The sequence below is a fragment of the Cervus canadensis genome, chromosome 24 (assembly GCF_019320065.1).
Source record: "Cervus canadensis isolate Bull #8, Minnesota chromosome 24, ASM1932006v1, whole genome shotgun sequence".
Lineage (NCBI taxonomy): Eukaryota > Metazoa > Chordata > Mammalia > Artiodactyla > Cervidae > Cervus > Cervus canadensis.
In genome coordinates, this window is record NC_057409.1 from 22,454,023 (window position 1) to 22,474,164 (window position 20,142).

A 20,142-nucleotide genomic window follows, 5' to 3' on the forward strand; every position below is an offset into this window, starting at 1 on the left:
ATTGTCTGTGAGTGCTTTAAAAATTATTTCCCCCGTGTAACCTATTTTTCTAACTTTTCTAATCTTAAAATATATTCTCTTATTCTTAAATTAGTTTATCCTCCCTACTTGAAGGAATGCACTGAATATTTAATAAATGGAGCTACTCTGCTGTTATAACCATTTATAGATCATGGAAAGAATATCAGGCTTAGGCAGACTTCTTGTTGGTCGCTCCGTTGTGTCTGACTCTTTGTGACCCTGTGGACTCCAGCCAGCCAGGCTCCTCTATCCAAGGGATTTTCTCAGGCAAGAAGAATACTGGGGTGGGTTGCTATTTGCTTCTCCTGGGGGTCTTCCTGACCCAGCGATTAAACCTTCTTCTGCATTGGCAGGCAGATTCTTTACTGCTGAGCCTCCGGGGAAGCTCCCTAGGCAAGCTTACTGAGTTTTAATACTTTTTCTTTACCCTAGGATGGTACTGCCTTATAATTGTTACCTGAGCTTCTTGTACCTCAGTATTCTTCTTCATGTGAAAGTTCAGGGTAAAAGGGCCTGACATCTCGGGGTTGGTAAAGGGTGACCTGAGCACAGCAACCCTGATGCTGGTGTGTTGTAGGTGTGCGTTTGTATTGTGGTTACCAGAAGGCAGTGAGCTGCAACTTACAGTAAGACTGTGGAGTCCAGTGAAGTTTTTGAGAAGATTTCAGTGGGGTATAATGAAGTTCAGAGTTTTCTCTCTTCTTTTTTGTTAAACTGTTTCTCAGCTTTGTATTTACCTTAAGTTTTTTTTTTTTTTCAAGTGTCCAAGTACCTTTTCTGTGATAGTTGAAGGCCTTTTGATTGAAAAATTACTGTCTTTATTTACTGTTGACCATTCTTTGGAGATCAGTCCTGGGTGTTCATTGGAAGGACTGATGGTGAAGCTGAAACTCCAGTACTTTGGCCATCTGATGCAAAGAGCTGACTCATTGGAAAAGACCCTGATGCTGGGAGAGATTGAAGGCAGGAGAAGGGGATGACAGAGGATGAGATGGTTGGATGGCATCACCGACTCAATGGACATGGGTTTGGGTAGACTCCGGCAGTTGGTGATGGACAGGGAGGCCTGGCGTGCTGCGGTTCATAGGGTCACAGAGAGTTGGACACGACTGAGCGACTGAACTGAACTGAACTGATTATTTTGCACCGGGATTGTTCAGTATGATCATTTCATCAGATTCTGTTTTCTTTCCATGAAGTTTGTATATTTTCTGTTCTTTCATTTTGACTGTTCAGGTATATCCTGCAGTTTATGGTGGAATATTCATTTCAAAATTTGTTAACCCATTAAGTAGAACACTTGTTGAGATGAGTAACAGAGTAATCAAAACAAATCTTGAACTTTCTGAAATCTTGAAGCCCTTTTAAAACATCACCAATCCTCAGATATTTCTGTTACTTTCTTAAAGGTTCTTTACCTGTTGAAATAGAATGACTCTTATGTTTACTTTCAGAAGTCATATAACAAGTACTCTCTTAAAATTCTGAATACTTGTAGTATACTTTATTTAGACAAGTCATATTTATTATGCTGAAGGAAATTTAAGTATTTGTGCATTATTTCCTGTTTTACTTTTTTCATGGGGATAAGGACAGGAAAACCACCTTGCTATCATATTTCTGTTCATTTATATCAACAAATTACATCCAGACAGACTTTTTCAGTACCTTTGTCTTTGTGTACTTGTCTCTGTCATGTACTGTGTTTGAAACTAAGCTGAATGGCTTAAAAATATTACTACAATAGCTAGAAAGAAAAGGTCCAAACCATTAGAGCAATAGTTCCTTGAGGTTCTTTCTCTTTTTAATTTAACAAATAACTCACTGTTTCTGTGCCGAGCATTGTTCTAGGCACTGGGTATATAGCAGAGAATAGACAAGAATCCCTACCATGATGGAGCTTGCTTTCTAATCTGGGAGGCACGATGGTAAACAAGTAATTACAGAGCACTTCAGCTGGTGATAGGATATGTAGAGGAACACTGTAGCCAGGAGGAGTGGTCAGAGAAGGCCTCCTTTAAAAAATGACATTTTGAAGAAAGACTGAAAGATTAGGGAGCAAGATATGGGGATATGAGAAAAGAGATAAAAGACATTATTATTTGGGTGCCCCTTCTCTGCTTGCAAATGTGTAAACAGTTCTCAGGCCTCTTCCATTCATCATCTAAGCATCTTTGCTATGATCTTTCCTATGTGTCACCTAAGGTTTCTGGGTTCAGTTCTTTAAAATGGAGTAACTCATTTAAGATACATTTATGAAGAGATCTAAGTGTGGAATACTTCTTGATATTTATAAACTTGTTTTTCTTTTTTAAAAATTTCACTGAATCATTCAGGATACATAAAAATGGAACAAGCTATGAATCTTAATGATAAAGCTGAACAGTGATTGTTGTTCAGCCGACTATTTGCGACCTCATGGAATATAGCATCCCAGGCTCCTCTGTCCTCCACAGTCTCCTGGAATTTGCTTAAACTCATGTCCATTGAACTAATGATGTCATCCACCATCTCATCCTCTGTTGCCCCTTCACCTTTTGCCCTTAATCTTTCCCAGCATCAGGGTCTTTTCCAGTGAGTCAGCTGTTCACATCAGGTGGCCAGAGTATTGGAGCTTTTCCCCTTTAATAATTTCTGTTGATGTGCTTTGTTTCTGTTTTCTTAAAAAATTATCTTGTTAAAGATCTGTTTAAAGGGAAAAAATAACGTCATTGTGACAGTAATGCTAGCATGTATTTTATAGAGGTAGTCAAACATTATGCAAATAGTTACAGAGCACCTACTGTGTAGAACTGGGCCTAGCGTCCTATGCAAAGATTGGTAGAATGTGAGCTACCTGTGAAAACCTGAAAGTTTTGGTCAGTTTAGTAGAAATGTGATTGAGATGTTAGAAATATGTTGTTTCTGTACTAAGATGGCAAGAGTACTTAAAAACAGAGATGAAAGGTATTCTAGAATTTTCTCTAAAATGATACTGATAAGACCCCTTGGCATTTTATCTGGAAAAAATCTTAAAGGCCACAAACTTTGTACATTTCAGTGACACCAGTAAGACTAAGCAAGCATTAAGCAAAAAAATTTGCCATAGTTAAAACATGGAAAACATTGGATGAGTCTAACTTTCAAGAGGATGTGTTTTATTTGCTGGCTGTTGGACGTGGAGATAACTACTTTGATAGCTCTGATAATTCTCACAGTGTCTCGGCAACAGATGGCACATCCTAGCTAACTTCTAGGGGGGACGTTTCTTCTCTTTCCCGCAGGTATCTTTAGGTGGTGTTGATCTCACAGTCCGGGTGCTCACAACAGGGTACTGGCCCACTCAGTCAGCCACACCAAAGTGCAACATCCCACCAGCACCAAGACACGCTTTTGAGATATTCAGAAGGTAAATGTAGATCAAACTTTGTATTTCTTAGTACAAATTGTCCAGAATTGAGATGAATTGGAGCAGTTAGTAGTGTCCCTGATTGAAGAGGAATATACTCCCATTTTTTAATCTCATTTACCCTTTATGCTTTCAATATGTAAGGATGAATTGCATAATCTTTTCAGAGGAATACGAATACCCTTCTTCAGCACTAATGCATAGTTAGGAGTATATTTTGTATTGTTGATGTTTGCCACTAGCTGGGGGTGGACTGTTTTGGGGTTAATTGTGGAGAAAAGTCGTCTTATGAACCGTGATGGCTGAGCAGCAGCCAGGGCAAAAACTACACCAGTAGGAAGTGCTTAGTGCACTGCTTTATCACTGGCTGTCGGCTAGGTTTCTTAGGTCTGCCTTTCTCTGTCTCTTTTCCCCCACCCCTTAATTTATGGTTTCTTATCTATAAAAAATTGGAACTGAACTTGATTTCTAAGATTTTATTTAGCTTTTGAAGTCTCCCTTACATAAATGTTTGTTAAAGATTGGAAGTTTATAATTTCAAATAAATAAGTTACGTAATTCTCAAAAGCCTGGTTTGATTTGCTGAAGGTTTTACTTGGCCAAACACAGTGGCCGACAGCTCACACTCCAGCATCACATGGGCTCTGCAGACCTCAATGCCACCTTCTATGGACCAGTTAAAAAGGTAAATGTTAATAGTTTGGGCATATTTTTATTTAATAACTTAAAATTAGTCTATAGAACTGATTAGTGAGTTTTGTTGATTTTGGTAAATTATTTATTTCTCTTCTTTCCCTTCCTGTTTCAAATATTTAGAAGAAGGAAACGTCAGCTTTGATTCTTTACTTCTATTCCTTCAGTTGGTAACTTCCTTTGACATTATGAAGACTATGCCAGTAGCCTTCCTTACGGAATAAGTAATATAGTTAATATGTTTTTTTTTTTTTTTTAGTTTATATGTTTTATTTATGCGATTAGACTTGAGAATTGCATAAGATAATAAAATGCAAGTTGATTTGAGAGCATACAAAAACCACGAGTCCCTTTTCAGAATTCTCAGTCTCCTATAATCCTTATTTCCAATAAATTGAAATCAGGAAAGCTAACAATTAAAATTTGTGAAATCTGCAAAATGTTGCCGAAGTGATTATTTAAAAATTAGCAATACACTAGTAAATTGCCTTCATTTAAAAAAAGTAATTCCTTTTTTGTATGTAAAATTGTGAGCTTTAATTTACTTTCATTGCTCGGTATAAATCAAATCACAGTCATTTGCCTTAAAATGGCAAAATAATAAAAAGAGTTTAATCATTGAAGAAAAAAATACCTAAGTTGTTATCTAGGCAGCAGGTAAGTTTCATTAAACATTTTAATTAAAATCTTAACTTTTATATTATATTGTAACACCAAAGTTTTTTTTTGTAATATTATTGAAAATGCCTACAGTTATAAAAAACTACAATATGTAGTTTTATATTTAATTGAAGTGGAAAATATTCCTTCTTAGAATTCATTCAGTTGGATTACGTTTAAGACTGTTACATGTTTATTTAGCTGTAAGTGGGAAGGTCAAGGATATTAAGGAACTCACTCAGCTTTTAATTCTTGCTTGCTTGTTTCTGTTTTAAAGGAGCAGCTTTTTTCTTAATCATGTTAGCTTCTGAAGTTTTATTAAACGTATAAGTAGGTTTTGAAAGATAATTCATATGTTAATTATTGAGGACTAAATTTGTACTTTTAAATCATAGAGCAGGCAGTAGGCTTTAAGGATGACAGAAATTACCCCCTCTCCACCCTATGCTATTATTTAATCTCTTACAGTGATCAGATCACGCAAAAAGAAACCTAACCCTACTACTATGGGTGGTAGTATAATGGCAGTGATATCTTAAAAGTCCAGTATTATCCTCGTGTGTCCTATTACCATAAATTTTAGCTGTAAATAAAAGGAATTATTGATTCGTTACTTGTTCAGATACATAAGCGTGTTCATAATGGGAAGAAATGAGACAGTTCCAAATAAAGATTGTGTGTGTTTACACACGTATATATACATATACACTTTTAAAATAACATTTCTTTTTTGTGTAGGAATGAGTCCTGTCGTTTTGCTAAGGCGGGTTTGGGCATTGCAGAGCTTATTTCACAAACATACTGATAAAGTTATCAGAAGATAATTATATCTTGGTTCTATTTTTATGTTTAAAAATTAAACAGGAAGATGGATCTGAAGTTGGCGTTGGAGGCGCACAAGTAACTGGCTCTAATACACGGAAGCATATATTGCAAGTCTCCACTTTCCAGATGACCATATTAATGCTCTTCAATAATAGAGAAAAATACACGTTTGAGGTATGGGTTGGTTGTGTGGATTTTACCTTGTTGTGTTGTTACTTGAGTCTTTTTTGTTTGAATAACCTAATGTAGAATTATTATTGAAAAGGATTTGAGTAATAACCTTTCAGAATATAATTAGAGAAAAATGTATAGCGTAAAATTGGACTGTGGAACCATGAAGCTATATGAAGGTCATAGGCTTCTTGGGTCATGTTTCATTTGGTTTTTTAAGTCAACTTTGTTGAGTATTAAGTTTTATATAATAAAACATAACTCCATCTAAGTTCACAGTTTGATGAGTTTTAACAGATATATGCACCTCTGTAACAAGCATCATGAAATCAAAATACAGAATATTATCTTGTTCAGTCACTGAGTTGTGTCCAGCTCTTTTGCGACCCTGTGTACTGTAGCCTGCCGGGCTCCTCTGTCCATGGAAATTTCCAGACAAGAGTACTGAAATGGTTTGCCCTTTGCTTCTCCACAGCATACTCCTCACCCAGGGATGGAACCCACGTTTCCTGCATTGGCAGTTGGATTCTTTACCACAGAGCCAGCAGGGAAGCCCCCATAGAATATCCTCCCCCAATTTTTATACTCTGTTGCAGTCATTTCCCTCACAGTATCTCCAGACCTAGGCAGCCAGTTGTCTACTTTGTATCACTGTAAATTAGTTTTGGCTTTCTAGAATTTCATATAATTGGAACCACATGATACATATCACTTTTGTCCAGCTTCTTTTACATAATCTAGTATTTTAAAGATTCATCCATGTTGTTGAGTGTATAGTTTCAGTAGTTTATTTTTTTATTGCTGAGTGATACTCTGCTACATGGATCTGTTATGGTTTCTTTATCTACTCACCTCTTAATAGGCATTTTGATTGTTGGGTTGAATTTAGGTTGTAGTGAATAGGCTGTATGTTTAAATTTTTTTTTTTTTTTTTTTTGCACTTTGCATTACTGTGCTTTGCAAATCCATTTTTTAAAAACGATTATTTTTTTAATTGAGGAGTATAATTGCTTTACAGTGTTGTGTCATTTCTGCAGTATAGCGTGAATCAGCTATATGTATACATAGATCCCCTACCCCTTGAAAGCCTCTCTCTCACCCCCATCCCACCCTTCTAGGTCATCACAGACCACCGAGCTACCCGGCCCATCCTAGAGTGATTTTACTGCTTGCCATTTCTACCAGCAGTGTAGGAGAGTTCTGGTTGCCCCACGTCCTCTCCAAAATCTAATATTCTGTCTTTTAAATTTTAGCCATTTTAGCTAGTGTGCAGTTACACCTATTCGTTGTGGATTTAATTTCTTACCTTGACTGCTAATGGTGATGAGCAGTTTTTTGTTAATTCATATGCCACTTAATGTGTCTTGTTTGATGAGTTCTTTGTTCGTATAACTTTATTGGGTTGTTTAAAAATTCTTTATAAGGTTTGGATACAGATCCTTTGTCACTTCTATGTGCTGTGAATATTTTCTCACAGTCTGTTATTTGCCCTTTTATTTTCTTAATTTTACTAAGAGCAGAACTTTTTAATATTGACAAGGTCCAGTAGCCACTGTTTTATGGTTTGTGCTTTTGATAGTCTAAGAAATTATTGGCTGGTGTGTGGTTTCAAAGATGTTCTTCTACATTTTCTTCTAAGTGATGTATAGTTTTAGCTTTTTACATTTAGGTGTATGATCAATTTCAAGTTAATTTTTTTGGTATGGTTATAGGCAGGATTAAGAATTATTTCCTCCACCCACATATATTCACTTGTTCATTCAGCATCATTTGTCAAAAGCACTAACTGTTCTTTTCTCTGAATTACCTTAGCCCCTTTATTTAGAAAAAATAAAGTCAGTTGACCATATGTATGTATTTCTACACACATCTCTGTTTCATTAGTTTCTCTGTCCTTTTGCTAATTTTATACTATCTTGATAGTGTCCACTTTCTTTTTTTAGAGTAACTATAAAAATATACATTTCATTACTTTTTTTCTCCCATTAAGTCATGATTTGATTGAATTACATTCAGTTAGTCTTTTCCCATATGTTTAATGAGTAGGTTGGAGTTTAAATGAGGATCATGTGATATTTTTAAATGAAAGATAATGAATATTTTAAAAGCTGTAGAGTTACTGCCATATTTATACTTAATTGAAAATGAATTTTCAGATACAGGTGAACATTTTGGAAGTTTTAAATTTGGAATGAAGAGCAATTAAATTCTAGGCCTATTTTAATACTCATCTTCATATTCCCTCTATGTGATGGTAATATAGTTGAAAGGTAACTATTTTTACGTGATAATACTTCAGAGAAATATTTTGAAACCTTAGTGTTTTAAGTCAGTGGCTAAGCCGAGAAATTTTGCTCTTGTAAATATCCAGGTGTGTATTACCTCAGGAGTAACTTTAATTTCCAAACACAAAATTGTATCAAAATTGTATGTGATTGAATCCTAAGAATATTGATTTCAAGTAAGTATTAAGTACCTTACCCAAACATTGTAAAGCTTTTCAGGCAGGTCGAATTGAATTATCTCTAACAGCTTGGATGTTTTAGTCAGGAGCTATCATGGATAATATATTTTAAACAAGTAAGCTACTTAATAAATGCTAGATTTGGTTTTCAGAGTCCTGCTTTATAAAGAGCTGGTAAAAAATAATGGGATAAATAAAAACATAAATGCATTTTCTTAAACCATTATTGGAATTGCTAGTAATTTTAGTGGTTCAAGCTTTTCTCCTTCCCTGTCTGGTTGGGATCATTGAGGCTAACAAGAAGTGATTTAGGTAGAAGGAAAAATTAAGTAGAAAATTGCTCTACTATTTTAAATTTTAGCTGTGTCTTACCAGAATCCTGAGCATACGTGGCATATGTAAAATGCCATTCGTATGGCTCCAAAACCTCTGCTTGCATCTCGAACCAGACAATGGTGAAAAGGCTCATTACACACATTCACACTGTGTGCTTATAGTCAGCTGCATAAGTTCTATTAGACAGCTATTTTGCAAAAATCTTCACATATTAGAGAAGATAGTTAAGAAGTATTTAATAATTATTAAATGAAGCTGATCTCTTCAAATATTCTTTCTTTATGAGTTCAGTAAAATAGAGTATTTTTTATTTAATGCTCCATAACAAATCTTAGCTTCATGTTGTAAAACAGCCACTAACAATTTGTCATCTTTTGTGGTTTCTTTGGGTTGGGGATTCAGGAGGGGCTTGATTGGGTGGTTGTGGCTTGGAATCTTTAATGAGGTTATGTTAAGATGTCAGCTGGGGCTTCAGTCATCTAATGTTGTCAGGACTGGAAAATACTATTGGTTTGCACCTTTTTCCACATGACTGGAAAGTTTGTTTTGGCTGTTACCAACCTTAGGGGGTGTTAGATTCTCTCCATGTGGGCTTTACCAGATACAGCTGTTTGATTGTCCTTGTATCCTAGTGGCTAACTTTGCCTAGAGTGAGGGATCCAAGAGACCCCGGTAGAACCTGCAGTGCCTTTATGATCCATCCTTGAAAATCACATATTGTCACTTCCTTATTTTGTTGGTCACTAACGTCACCCCTGATACAGTGAGGGGACCACACAAGATTAAAACGTACCAGGGTCACTGTGGGCCATCTTGGAAACTACCTTCAAAAGGTAGCATTTATTACAGTATCACATTTAATCCATAGTAGTCAGGCTCCAGAGACTTTTTCCTCTTTTTATATATTTTTTGGAAAGTAGTCCATATGGAGATTTAGAACAGCTAAAATACCAAAATGTATATTTAATGGTAGTCTGTACCGTAGATTTTAGTAACTAGCATTTAATTTTTGAAAGAGGTATGGATATTAATACATGTTTTTCTGAATGTTCTTTATTAATACTTTTTTAAAATTTCTGAGAATGAGACTAAAAGCTAATTATTGACAGTAGCAGAGTTAATGTCAGACAGAATTTGCATAGAAAATCATTAGACACCAGTGGTATTTCATCGAGAAATTAAATCATTATTGTGACATAACGCATAAAGGAAAATGATTGAAAGTACAAGGAGAAATAGGTAACTCCATTGTTACAGAAAGCCCTCACATATGTACTGACTATACAATAAAAAAGAAGGATATTAAAGATCTGAATTAACACAGCAAATTAAAATTGAAAGTTATACTGGGAACTTTGAACCCGAAAACAAAATACACAGATTGTTCTTGAGAAATACCTTAGGCTGCATGACCTTATTACTAAAACTGAACTAGGAAAATACAAAAAAGATCAGGAAGCTATAGGTTATTCAAAATAAATATATAAATCTTAAATAAAATATTATTAGCAGGTTATATTCAGCAGTGTTTTGAAATAATAATCCACCCTGTCCAAGTAGGGTTTCTTCCTGGAATACAGAGGAGTTTGTTAACAGAGAGCTGTTGAAATTTTATAATAATAATAGAATTAACCGAATGCCTTCCATATTACCAGACATCAGTTCAAGGAGAAAAATCAGTGATGTCTACGGATGTACACAAAGCATATGAGAAAAGTCAGTCCTGATTTCTTATTTCCTGATGGTGCACTCTTGACCACCTAAGAATAGAAAAAATGCCTTAATGGCGAAAGGGTGTACCTAATGAGAGACCTAATAAGCAAGCAATAATTAGTAGTGAAATATTAGACACCTTCCCCTTAAGGTTTGGAATGATTTATACCTGCCTTTACTCCTACTGTCCAGCCTTGTTCTGCAGGTCCTAATGAACACACTAAAAAAGAAAAAGGAATGAAATTTACAGATATCAAGAGTTGACAAAGTTTACAGACAGTATGATTGTCAAGTATAATAGTCAACTAAGAAATTATTTTTTGAGAATTTGGTTGAAAAATCTTTCTATAAATCAGACTTGCTTTTAGTAAGTCCCTTCTCTCTGCATCAGAATTAATCGGAAAATGACATGAGAAAAGGGATATTTTAATAATCATAGTCGTTTTGGGAATCATTCTAACACAGAAAGTATAAGACTTAGACCAAAAAGGCAATAAGAGTAAAGACTATGGAAGGGTAAATGTACCTGAATGAGAAAGCTATGTGTTATAAAGGAATTCTTTTTTTTTTTTTAAGTCACCTATAAATTCAGTGTCTCAATCCAAACCTGTAGATTTATTTTCTGTGAAATTTGACAGCTGATCTCAAAATTCATCTGGGCAAGAGAATGCACAAGAATAGGCAAAGAGGGGCTGGCGTTTGGAGATGGGAAAGCCCAGTAGGAAGGAAAGGAATGTGTCTTAATACTCAAACATAACTCGAAGTTAAAATTGTTTTTGACATGTGTGACTAAATAGCTCTTTTAAACAGAGAATCCAGAAACAGAGTAGTATATACAGAAGTGTTTGGGATGTGATGAATTTGCCATTTCTAATAAATGGAATTGAAATAACTGCTAATTCATTTGTGGGAATGGAAAGAGAGTAGTTCCATATGTCATATCATTTGCAAAATCATAATCATATTCCTCTGATCTATCATGATAATGGAGATTTGAGACTCTATCAAATTTTTTTGATGGAGCATGAATTTCTACCTAAAAAGGCATTTCTGGTTCTTTGACTCTGGTTAAACAATAATGTAGGTAAATAAGTCAGTTTTAGCATGTACATAATAATTAAAACTGACATTGTTTATTAAGAGCACATATTTAATTTGCTAGGATTGACATTGATGTGTCTAAAGTATGCAGACGTACTGAGATCATTGGAAGCTAAGGAATGGGCATCATCATCATCATCACTAAAACTGACATGTCTCTCAGTCCTCACCTCCCGGTAGTCCTCTGAAAAAGCCTGAAACTATTCCTCAGAGTCTTGTGAAGGGACTTGCTCCAGATCTGTTACATAGTCTAAATAACACCATCTTTATGCCCATTCTTCCTGAGCTCCATTTGAGGGGAAAAACAGCCTTATACAGTGAATCAAAATGATACATCCCCTTGTGAAGACTTGAGCCACGCTGTACCTGTTGATGTATATCATATACATGTACAATTCTCTTCCTGTCCCATTGACATAAAAAGTATATGACGAATTTACTGCTTTTCATGTTTAATATAAATTACGAAGTATTTAAATTTTTTTTCATTTGGTTATACAGGCAGTAAATATGGTCAACTTGGATTGTAAGTCTTTGATACTATACTTTGCTTATTTCTAGGAAAAAGTTGCTAAGCAAAGAGTAGTATGGATGAACTTGGGAGGAAGATTGTAGAGTATTTCTAAAGTGAGCATTCGTATGTTGGTTAACACTTTATTTTTACTTAAATATTAAAGCAGGCCCCTACTAATCTCTGTTGGATGACATTTTTAGACTGGGCTTTATATCCCTGCAGGAAAAAACACAGCTTTTCGATGTTCTGGGACTTGGATCACCTTTTTCTCTAGTGTGTTCAAATAAGTGAGATTTTAGTGAAGTGTCATAATAGAAAGTTTTTTGTTGTGAATTATTTCTTAAATGAAATTACCTCTCTTAACTACTGCCTGGTCAATTTGACTTACTAATTAACTAATTTAATCTTTCACACAGTCTATTAATTCACAGAGTCTGTAAAACTGTTAATCTGGTGAAATTTCAGGAAATTCAACAGGAGACCGATATCCCTGAAAGAGAACTTGTTAGAGCCCTGCAATCCCTCGCCTGTGGTAAACCAACACAGCGGGTCCTCACCAAGGAGCCCAAGTCAAAGGAGATAGAAAATGGTCACATATTTACAGTTAATGATCAGTTCACGTCCAAACTACACAGAGTCAAGATTCAAACAGGTATCTGAAGTTATCTTTTTCTCTTAAAAATCACATTCATATTTTTTCTTAGAAGTTCTTAATGTTGGATTTCTATTTTTTAAAAAGTAATGTTTTAATGTGTGCTGCATGATACATAGACTTAAGAGATAAAGCGACTTTTATCATTGTATGTTCCTGTCAAAATGCAGTTGAATCCAAGTTCAGTAAGCATTTGAAAAAATAATTCATAGTGTGAACAAGTATTTATTTTCATATGGTTTTCAGCAAGTGAAATACAGTTTTATGAATGTTTTCTTATAAAAAATTGTTTTTAACTGGTTGAATTAACAAATAGTCAATGAAGTCTGTTTTTAAAACTGATTTACAAATTTTTCAAAATTGTGAGTTATCTATTTAAAATTTAATCTTCAGATGCAGCTATTTATATTTTGATAAATACTTGTTAAATTTCAAAACTTTAAAAACCCGTATTATTTCTCTAACTTAAAAACAGAGATAACCCTGTTGTGAACAGTTTTTGGTTCAGCTTTTTTTAGGATGACAGTAAACATCCTGTCTATTGTATATTTAACAATGTAAGGTGTATATTTCCTGTGTATTTAAGAAGGCAAAAAGGCACTTCACCTTTGCTGAATGTTTAAAACTCTTAGTGTAGGTATGCTACCTAGTTTTTAGATGAGCTTCCCAGTGATAATTCGTCCAATACAGCTAATATATCTGTGTAATAAAACCATATTTTAAAATGTTAAGCATTTAAAATGACTTCAGTTTTCTGATTTTTTATATATTAATAATAAGAGTCTTTTAAAATTTTTAATATTAAGTATACAGTTGGCTGCCAGAATACACTGATTCAAGAACTTTGTATATACACTTTAGTTTTTCTTTTTGACTCTAAATAGGATATTTTTTTCACAGCGAAGTGGTATCTCTTTACAGCCGTGACTACTTTGTTTATTCATTGGAAACCATATCATTGATCCATATCTTTGGGATACAGATGTATGTTAAAAAATAGAACAGTGCTACAGGGTGGCTGTGGAATAAAATATCTTTTTCACTAGTGTAAGACATAAGACTGTAATTTTGGGCAGAGATAGGTTTTGGATTTCAGAATTTACTTGTATCTCAGATTTGGAGGATATGTGGTGATACAGATCTGAATTACCTAGCCTCAACCTGCTTAATCCTAAATAAATGTCTTTGTAATTCAAGATTCTATCATGCCCAGCTAATATTGTCAGATAGTATTATGATTATCAAAAAAAGTCATCTTCATAAATTTTTAATTTTTGGTGTTAAGTATATAGTATATATGTGTGTAGTATTTTAGGTTTCATTAAAAAAGAAATATAGTTAAATGTGATGAAAAATTTGACTAGATGACCTTTTTTAAAGTTCTTTTCAGCTATCAAATTCCGGAAAGAAAAATGTGTTTCTTTTTTGAAATGGTACTTAGATTATCTTGGCTCTTACAGATTTTTGTGGAAGTGAAAATTTTCTCTCTGGTGCTAAGTATATTCCTCCTGATACATCTAGATACTTAAGTACCAACTTACGCAGCAAATATCCTTGTTCTGCTTCTCTTAAACACATAATATTATGCCAGGCTCTGGGAGTGAGCTCCGTCCTCACATTTTTAAAAACATAATCCACATTCTTGGAGTATATTTATTTAGGTGACCAAATTTAGATGAACTAAGTGAGTTGTTAAACTTTTTTTCCCTCCACTGTTTTATGTATTTTCACCTCCGCGGAAAAAGTGAAAAATACTGTAATAGATACTCGATAAAATTTTGCCACGTTTGCTTAAGCACCTTTATTTCTACCTTCCCATTCTCCCTCTCCCTTCATATATGTTTATAGTTCCTACAGCATTTGGACTTAATTTGCAAACATCATAACACTTATCCCTTAAATACTTGAGAATATACTTATCTCAGAATTAAGATTTTACCACAAAATGGTACTATATCAGACCCAGAAATAAATTAATTAATTAGAAATCAATTCCAAACATCTATATGCATTACCGATATTTTCATGTCCACGGTTGTCTCATTTTCATATCTTATTTTTTGGGTCCAGGATTCACTCAAGAGTTCCACATTACAGTGATTTTAAGGTTTCTTTAGTTCTATTTAAACCAGTGCCTCTATCTTTGTTTTTCCCCTTACGGTATGGAATTTTTGAAGAAAAACATTTTTCTCCTTTAGTTGAGCATTTTAATCTAATTTTATTCTCTGTTTTGTTAAGGTGTTGATTAACTTGGGAGAAGACCCTGAAAGTAGAATTCTTAACCAAGGAGTTCTAATTAGAAATAACTGAATGGGCACACCAGAATGATCTTCTAAATTGTAGTCTGCTGTCTCATGGGTGTGCCCAGGCCTAAGTCAGCAATATTTTATGTGGTTCTTTGTAATATTTCAGTTTTTACTCCAGAAACTTCACATCTATCTACTAGTGATAACCAAGTAAACTGCATCAGTTACCGCTTTTCTTTCTCTGCTACTTCAGTTAGAGCAAGGTTATAAGAGAAAGAACTTTGATACTTAATTCTTGAGAAGTTGGCTTGAAGACTGTGGGAAATAACAGAGTAAGACTACTCTGAAAGAGTGGGATGTAGTTTGCATTGTTGTTCCGTCGCTCAGTCAGTTCCGACTCTTTGTGACCCCACAGACTGCAGCATGCCAGGCTTCCCTGTCCTTCACTACCTCCCGGAGTTTGTGCAAACTCATGTCCATTGAGTCAGTGATGCCATCCAACCATTTCACCCTCTGTCGCCCCCTTCTCCTCCTGCCCTCAATCTTTCCTAGCATCAGGGTCTTTTCCAGTGAGTTGGATCGTCACATCAGGTGGCCAAAGTATTGGAGCTTCAGCTTCAGCATCAGTCCTTCTAATGAATATTCAGGGTTGATTCCTTCAGAATTGACTGGTTTGATCTCCTTACAGTCCAAGAGGCTCTCAAGAGTCTTCTCCAACACCACAGTTTGAAAGCATCAGTTCTTCAGTGCTCAGCCTTTTTTATTGTCCAGCTCTCATGTCTGTGCGTGATTACGTGGAAGAACCAGAGCTTTGACTATACGGACCTTTATAGGCGAAGAATGTCTCTGCTTTTTAATGTACTGTCTAGGGTTGTCATTGCTTTTATTCCAAGGAGCAAGTGTCTTTTAATTTCATGTCTGTAGTCACCCTCCCCAGTGATTTTGGAGCCAAATTATTTGGAGCTAAATTCTAAATTAATTTAGGAATTACCAAGATAAATGACAAGAAATTGTTGAATAATTGATGAGGTGTCCAAATGGAGTTTTGTTAAGAGACATTCTGGTGGTACTGTAAAATTTTTTAATTTAGCTAGCTAAATCTTGGCAATACATGCTCTTTTGTCCTCTGAAAGTCCCCACATTTCTCCCATTTGAGGTGGTTTTGGTGAGGCTTAACTTGAAGTCATATTGGTAAGATACTAGTTAACCTTTGGAAGTCACAAGCAGTGAAACTTATTTACTGATAATTTTACTGCTAACTCTATGTGGCTGCCATTTTTCTTCTAGGAAAGGAATCATTCTAGTCTATAAAAATAAAATTGGTTTTATTATCTCGATAAAATGAAGCTCCTAATATTTAAAAAGAAAAATCTAGAATTATATATTCAGAGGTTGAAATTGATTTTTTTAGGTTAAGGTTGCTTATAAACAGTTTTTCATTGTGTGTGTGAAATTTGCATGATAATCACATGGTAAATGTCTTTGTTTCTCTTTTAGTTGCTGCCAAGCAAGGTGAATCCGACCCGGAAAGGAAAGAAACAAGGCAGAAAGTGGACGATGACAGAAAACACGAGATAGAAGCTGCTATAGTGCGGATAATGAAATCTAGGAAGAAAATGCAGCACAATGTGTTAGTAGCAGAGGTGAGGACTCTTCCAGACAGCACTGATGTGGAAAAGGCAAAGTTACTTTAACAGCTTAAATTTAGGAAAGTACTGTTGCATTTTAAAATACAATTTTCAAATTTGAAAACTGTAGTCAATTAACACAGTTTTAAAAGCCTGGCACTTTCTTGATAGTTAAACATAGCTGAGCATCAAATTATGTGCACACCTTAAAAACAAACATGCTTGTAGTAAAGATGTAAGATCATTGTGAAGCCACTGACATAGTGAGGAAAGAGGTGATTAGGGCTGAATGAAGTATTGGGTGAAGATAGAGAACCGGATGAAGACAAATGGGAAGAGAAGTTGACAGCATGGGAAATGAAAAAGAGGAGTGGAAGATGACTCCTAGGCCCCTAGCTTGATTGGCTAGATAGAGGTTGGTTTCTTTAACTGAAAAGGGAGGGGGTATGTACTGCTGTGTTCCACAGGTCAGTTAAAATCATTTTTATAAGTTGACTTTGTATTACATGACAAAGGAAGAGAATTATGGGTCAGTGGTCAGTCAGTAATTTCAAAAATCATTTAAAAACTAAATCAAGTAAATATTTAATATGTGTTGGCAATTAGGTGACTGATTAGTTTTCCCGTTTTCATTGGACTGGTAAGAGTGAGCATTTGGCGGCCGTGCCTTGAGAAGTAAATGGAGCTAAAACTACCAGGTGAATGGCTTGTCCTTTGGGATGCTGTCTTGTGGGAAAGGGCATGAAGAATAACACCTGGAGGATTATGTGTTGAGTTTAGGGCGTCTGAACATTTTTTTTCTAGATGGGAAGACCTTGTGTTGCATTTATAGTCTAAGGATAAGGAAAGGATGCTTAAAAACAAAAGGAAAGAACAGGGATGAGGCATAATTGATGTACTAAAGTCTAGAAAAAGAAAGGCAAGAGAATTGTGTAGAGAATGCACAGGCAGTCGATGTGTTAATGGATGCTACTGAAGACCTCTTCCTGAAACCCAGGGCAGGATGCAGGGGTGGTTCTAATGAAAGTGGATACATGCTTGGATAAACAGGTTACGTGCAATGTGGTGGTATACATGCTTGGATAAACAGGTTACGTGCAATGTGGTGGTAGTTAGAGGAATTTCAAATGAAAATGACTTCTTTTCATATGTAAAACAGGATGTGAGGTTATGGTGCTTGGAAACTTGCTATACTTGAATACTATAAATTTGTGTTATCAGTCTGTACCAGAGATTGGCAGTCTTTTTTTAAATGGCCAGTTACAGCATGAACGCACCCGTAGATAAGAAATGAGGGTGGCTGTTCCAGGAAGAATAGACAACAGGCAGTGGGCTGATTTGCCTGTAGGGTGCCATTTGTTGACTCCAGGTCCACACAGAAGGTATAAAAACTACAACTTAGTAAAGAACGGAATAGTGGCTTTTGGGGTGTTGTAGAATGGATGCTTATGGGATAGAACCAGAGGAATCAGGGAGTTGAAGGTACTGTTGCAAGTGCATCCAGAGTGATCTTACATGAAAGAAGGAGGTAAGATCAGAAGGATTTAGATTCTCCTCTCTTCTGGTTCTGTTTGCTACTTACAACTTACCATTTTTCTTCTCTGGCTTATTTTCCACTTTTGTAAAGTGAGACCGCCAACTTTGCAGAGTTAAGAGTATCAAATAAATATATATAAAATTGACATATATATAGAGTGCATAGTCAGGTTGCGGCTACTGTGCTGTAGTTACTGTTTCATTATGACTGATGTAACAAGACCTAGAATCTTGACCGCTGTTGAAGAAAAGAATACTAACAGTAGCGCTTAACTGTGGGATGGCGCATTATCTGCATCACATCTGTTAACTCATTTAATATACACAACAACTTCGTGAGGTTAATAATTTCCCAAGGACCCAGAGCTAGTGAGAGAGCTGGAATTTGAGTCTCTGAATTCGGATAATAACTTAGAAGGCATTAGATTATAGCTTCAAAGTGGTTAAGCTATAGGGTGGTATAAATTGATAAGAATATATTCCAACTAATTCATCTGTTAATCCACTTGAGCATTCACATCCTCATATGAGGATATATGTTCTAGCCAGCCACACAGGACGTTTTCAGTAGTTTCTTTTTAATTTTCATAACCAAATTACTGAAGTTTGCTCTGAGTCTTAAAATGGTACATCATTTCTTTTCAAAGATAATTGTTGTGTGTTTATATGGGGATATTTTTTGTTTCCGATTTTCTGATAGAAATTAGTTTATTTTTTAACCTTCTCTTTTAGGTAACTCAGCAGTTGAAGGCGCGATTCTTACCAAGTCCAGTTGTTATTAAAAAACGTATCGAAGGACTTATTGAGAGAGAATATTTGGCACGAACACCTGAGGATCGCAAAGTATACACATATGTAGCATAAAATGCGTTCAGAAACTTGATTTATTATTGGACTGTACTCTTCGCATGGACTGGGAAGTTCTTTTAAATCATTAAATATTAAGACGACCATCTCTTCTATTAAATTACAGTACATGTTCTAGACCATTCAGATCAAGCCTTTACTCCCTTTGAGAGTTTTCAACATCAATTGATTGAGCTTCAGGCTTTACAACGTTTATCCCTGTAGAGATCATCTTTACAGTTCCTCGGGAAAATGTGAATGTGCTGAGTTTTGTTTTCAATACTGTATGAAAACAGGAAAAAATAAAACAAAATTTAGAAAATACAGCTCATTAAAATAAAAATTGTTGGATTTCATTTCCCCAGGTCTTCAGTGTTCATGTAATTGTGTTTTTGTAGTGTTGCTTAGCACTTTGCACATTGTATAAGTTGGGTAACAATAATGGTAAAAGCAGTGACACGATTCCCAGTTATCTCGCTCTGCTTAAGGCATTTCTTTAGCTCGTCTTGTTTAATTTAAAGGTTTGATTATATACAGAGACCCAAGCATAAAATTTGAGCATGCTTTATTCTACCACTTGCACTTACTAATCTAATAACCTTATGACCAGGAACCTTTGTTTTGGGCTCAGTACACACCCTGATTTGATTTTTCCCTACTGTAATTTGAGATGTCCCAAATTCTTAACAATGATTAGGTTTTGTTCTGCATTATTTCTAGAGAAAGAAAATATTTTAGTATGTATAAATTGTACAATAATTTTTTGCTGTTGTACTCACTGCTAATAGTGGATTGTATAGGGCAGTGTTTATTTCATTTATTGTAGGCAAACATAAATGAGTTTAGTATACACATACTCACTAATTCAAGTATGTCAGAGCACAAAGTTGGCAGCTGGTTATATTTAATTCAGCCCCTCTGAAAAGCACATGTGGTCTACACTTTGTTTCTAAATATCTTAGGTTCCCCCTCTCAAATATATATTTTGGTGAAGCTGGGATGCACTGTTAATTTTCCGCTTCAGAATGCATTCTAAAGATGCAATAAATATGATTACCTTAATATTTTTTAATAAGATCTTCAGTTCTTGCAGCTGCAATTTGGAAAGTGATTAAGCAATATTTTTCAAACCTGATGATTCTTGGATGTTTAGCTCTTACAATCCAGAGAGTCATCATTTTATGTTTTCAGAGACGTGCTTTGTGCTGAAGATTCTCGTCAGTTATCCTGTGCTTCCAACTTTCACCAATATTTTTTACCTGACTGATCTGCCAAGGATTATAGTTCGCTTTATTTTAACTTCAGAGTATTTTTATCTTCAATTTTATTTAATTTTGTTTCATTTTGT

The 20,142-nt window shown here is 35.1% G+C and overlaps 1 protein-coding gene across 2 annotated transcripts in view; it reads left to right on the forward strand.

The window, feature by feature from the left end:
- The window catches only part of CUL3 (cullin 3), a 97,878-nt gene extending 78,724 nt beyond the window's left edge, over nucleotides 1-19,154 (forward strand). For both annotated transcript variants that reach the window (XM_043444700.1, XM_043444701.1), the window contains 6 exons: nucleotides 3,285-3,409; nucleotides 3,998-4,094; nucleotides 5,627-5,761; nucleotides 12,352-12,538; nucleotides 16,282-16,427; nucleotides 18,681-19,154. In XM_043444700.1, the coding sequence (XP_043300635.1) occupies nucleotides 3,285-3,409; nucleotides 3,998-4,094; nucleotides 5,627-5,761; nucleotides 12,352-12,538; nucleotides 16,282-16,427; nucleotides 18,681-18,812 (822 nt within the window). In that variant the 3' untranslated portion in view covers nucleotides 18,813-19,154. The remainder of the gene's footprint in view (nucleotides 1-3,284; nucleotides 3,410-3,997; nucleotides 4,095-5,626; nucleotides 5,762-12,351; nucleotides 12,539-16,281; nucleotides 16,428-18,680) is intronic.
- The last annotated feature ends 988 nt before the right edge of the window (nucleotides 19,155-20,142 follow it).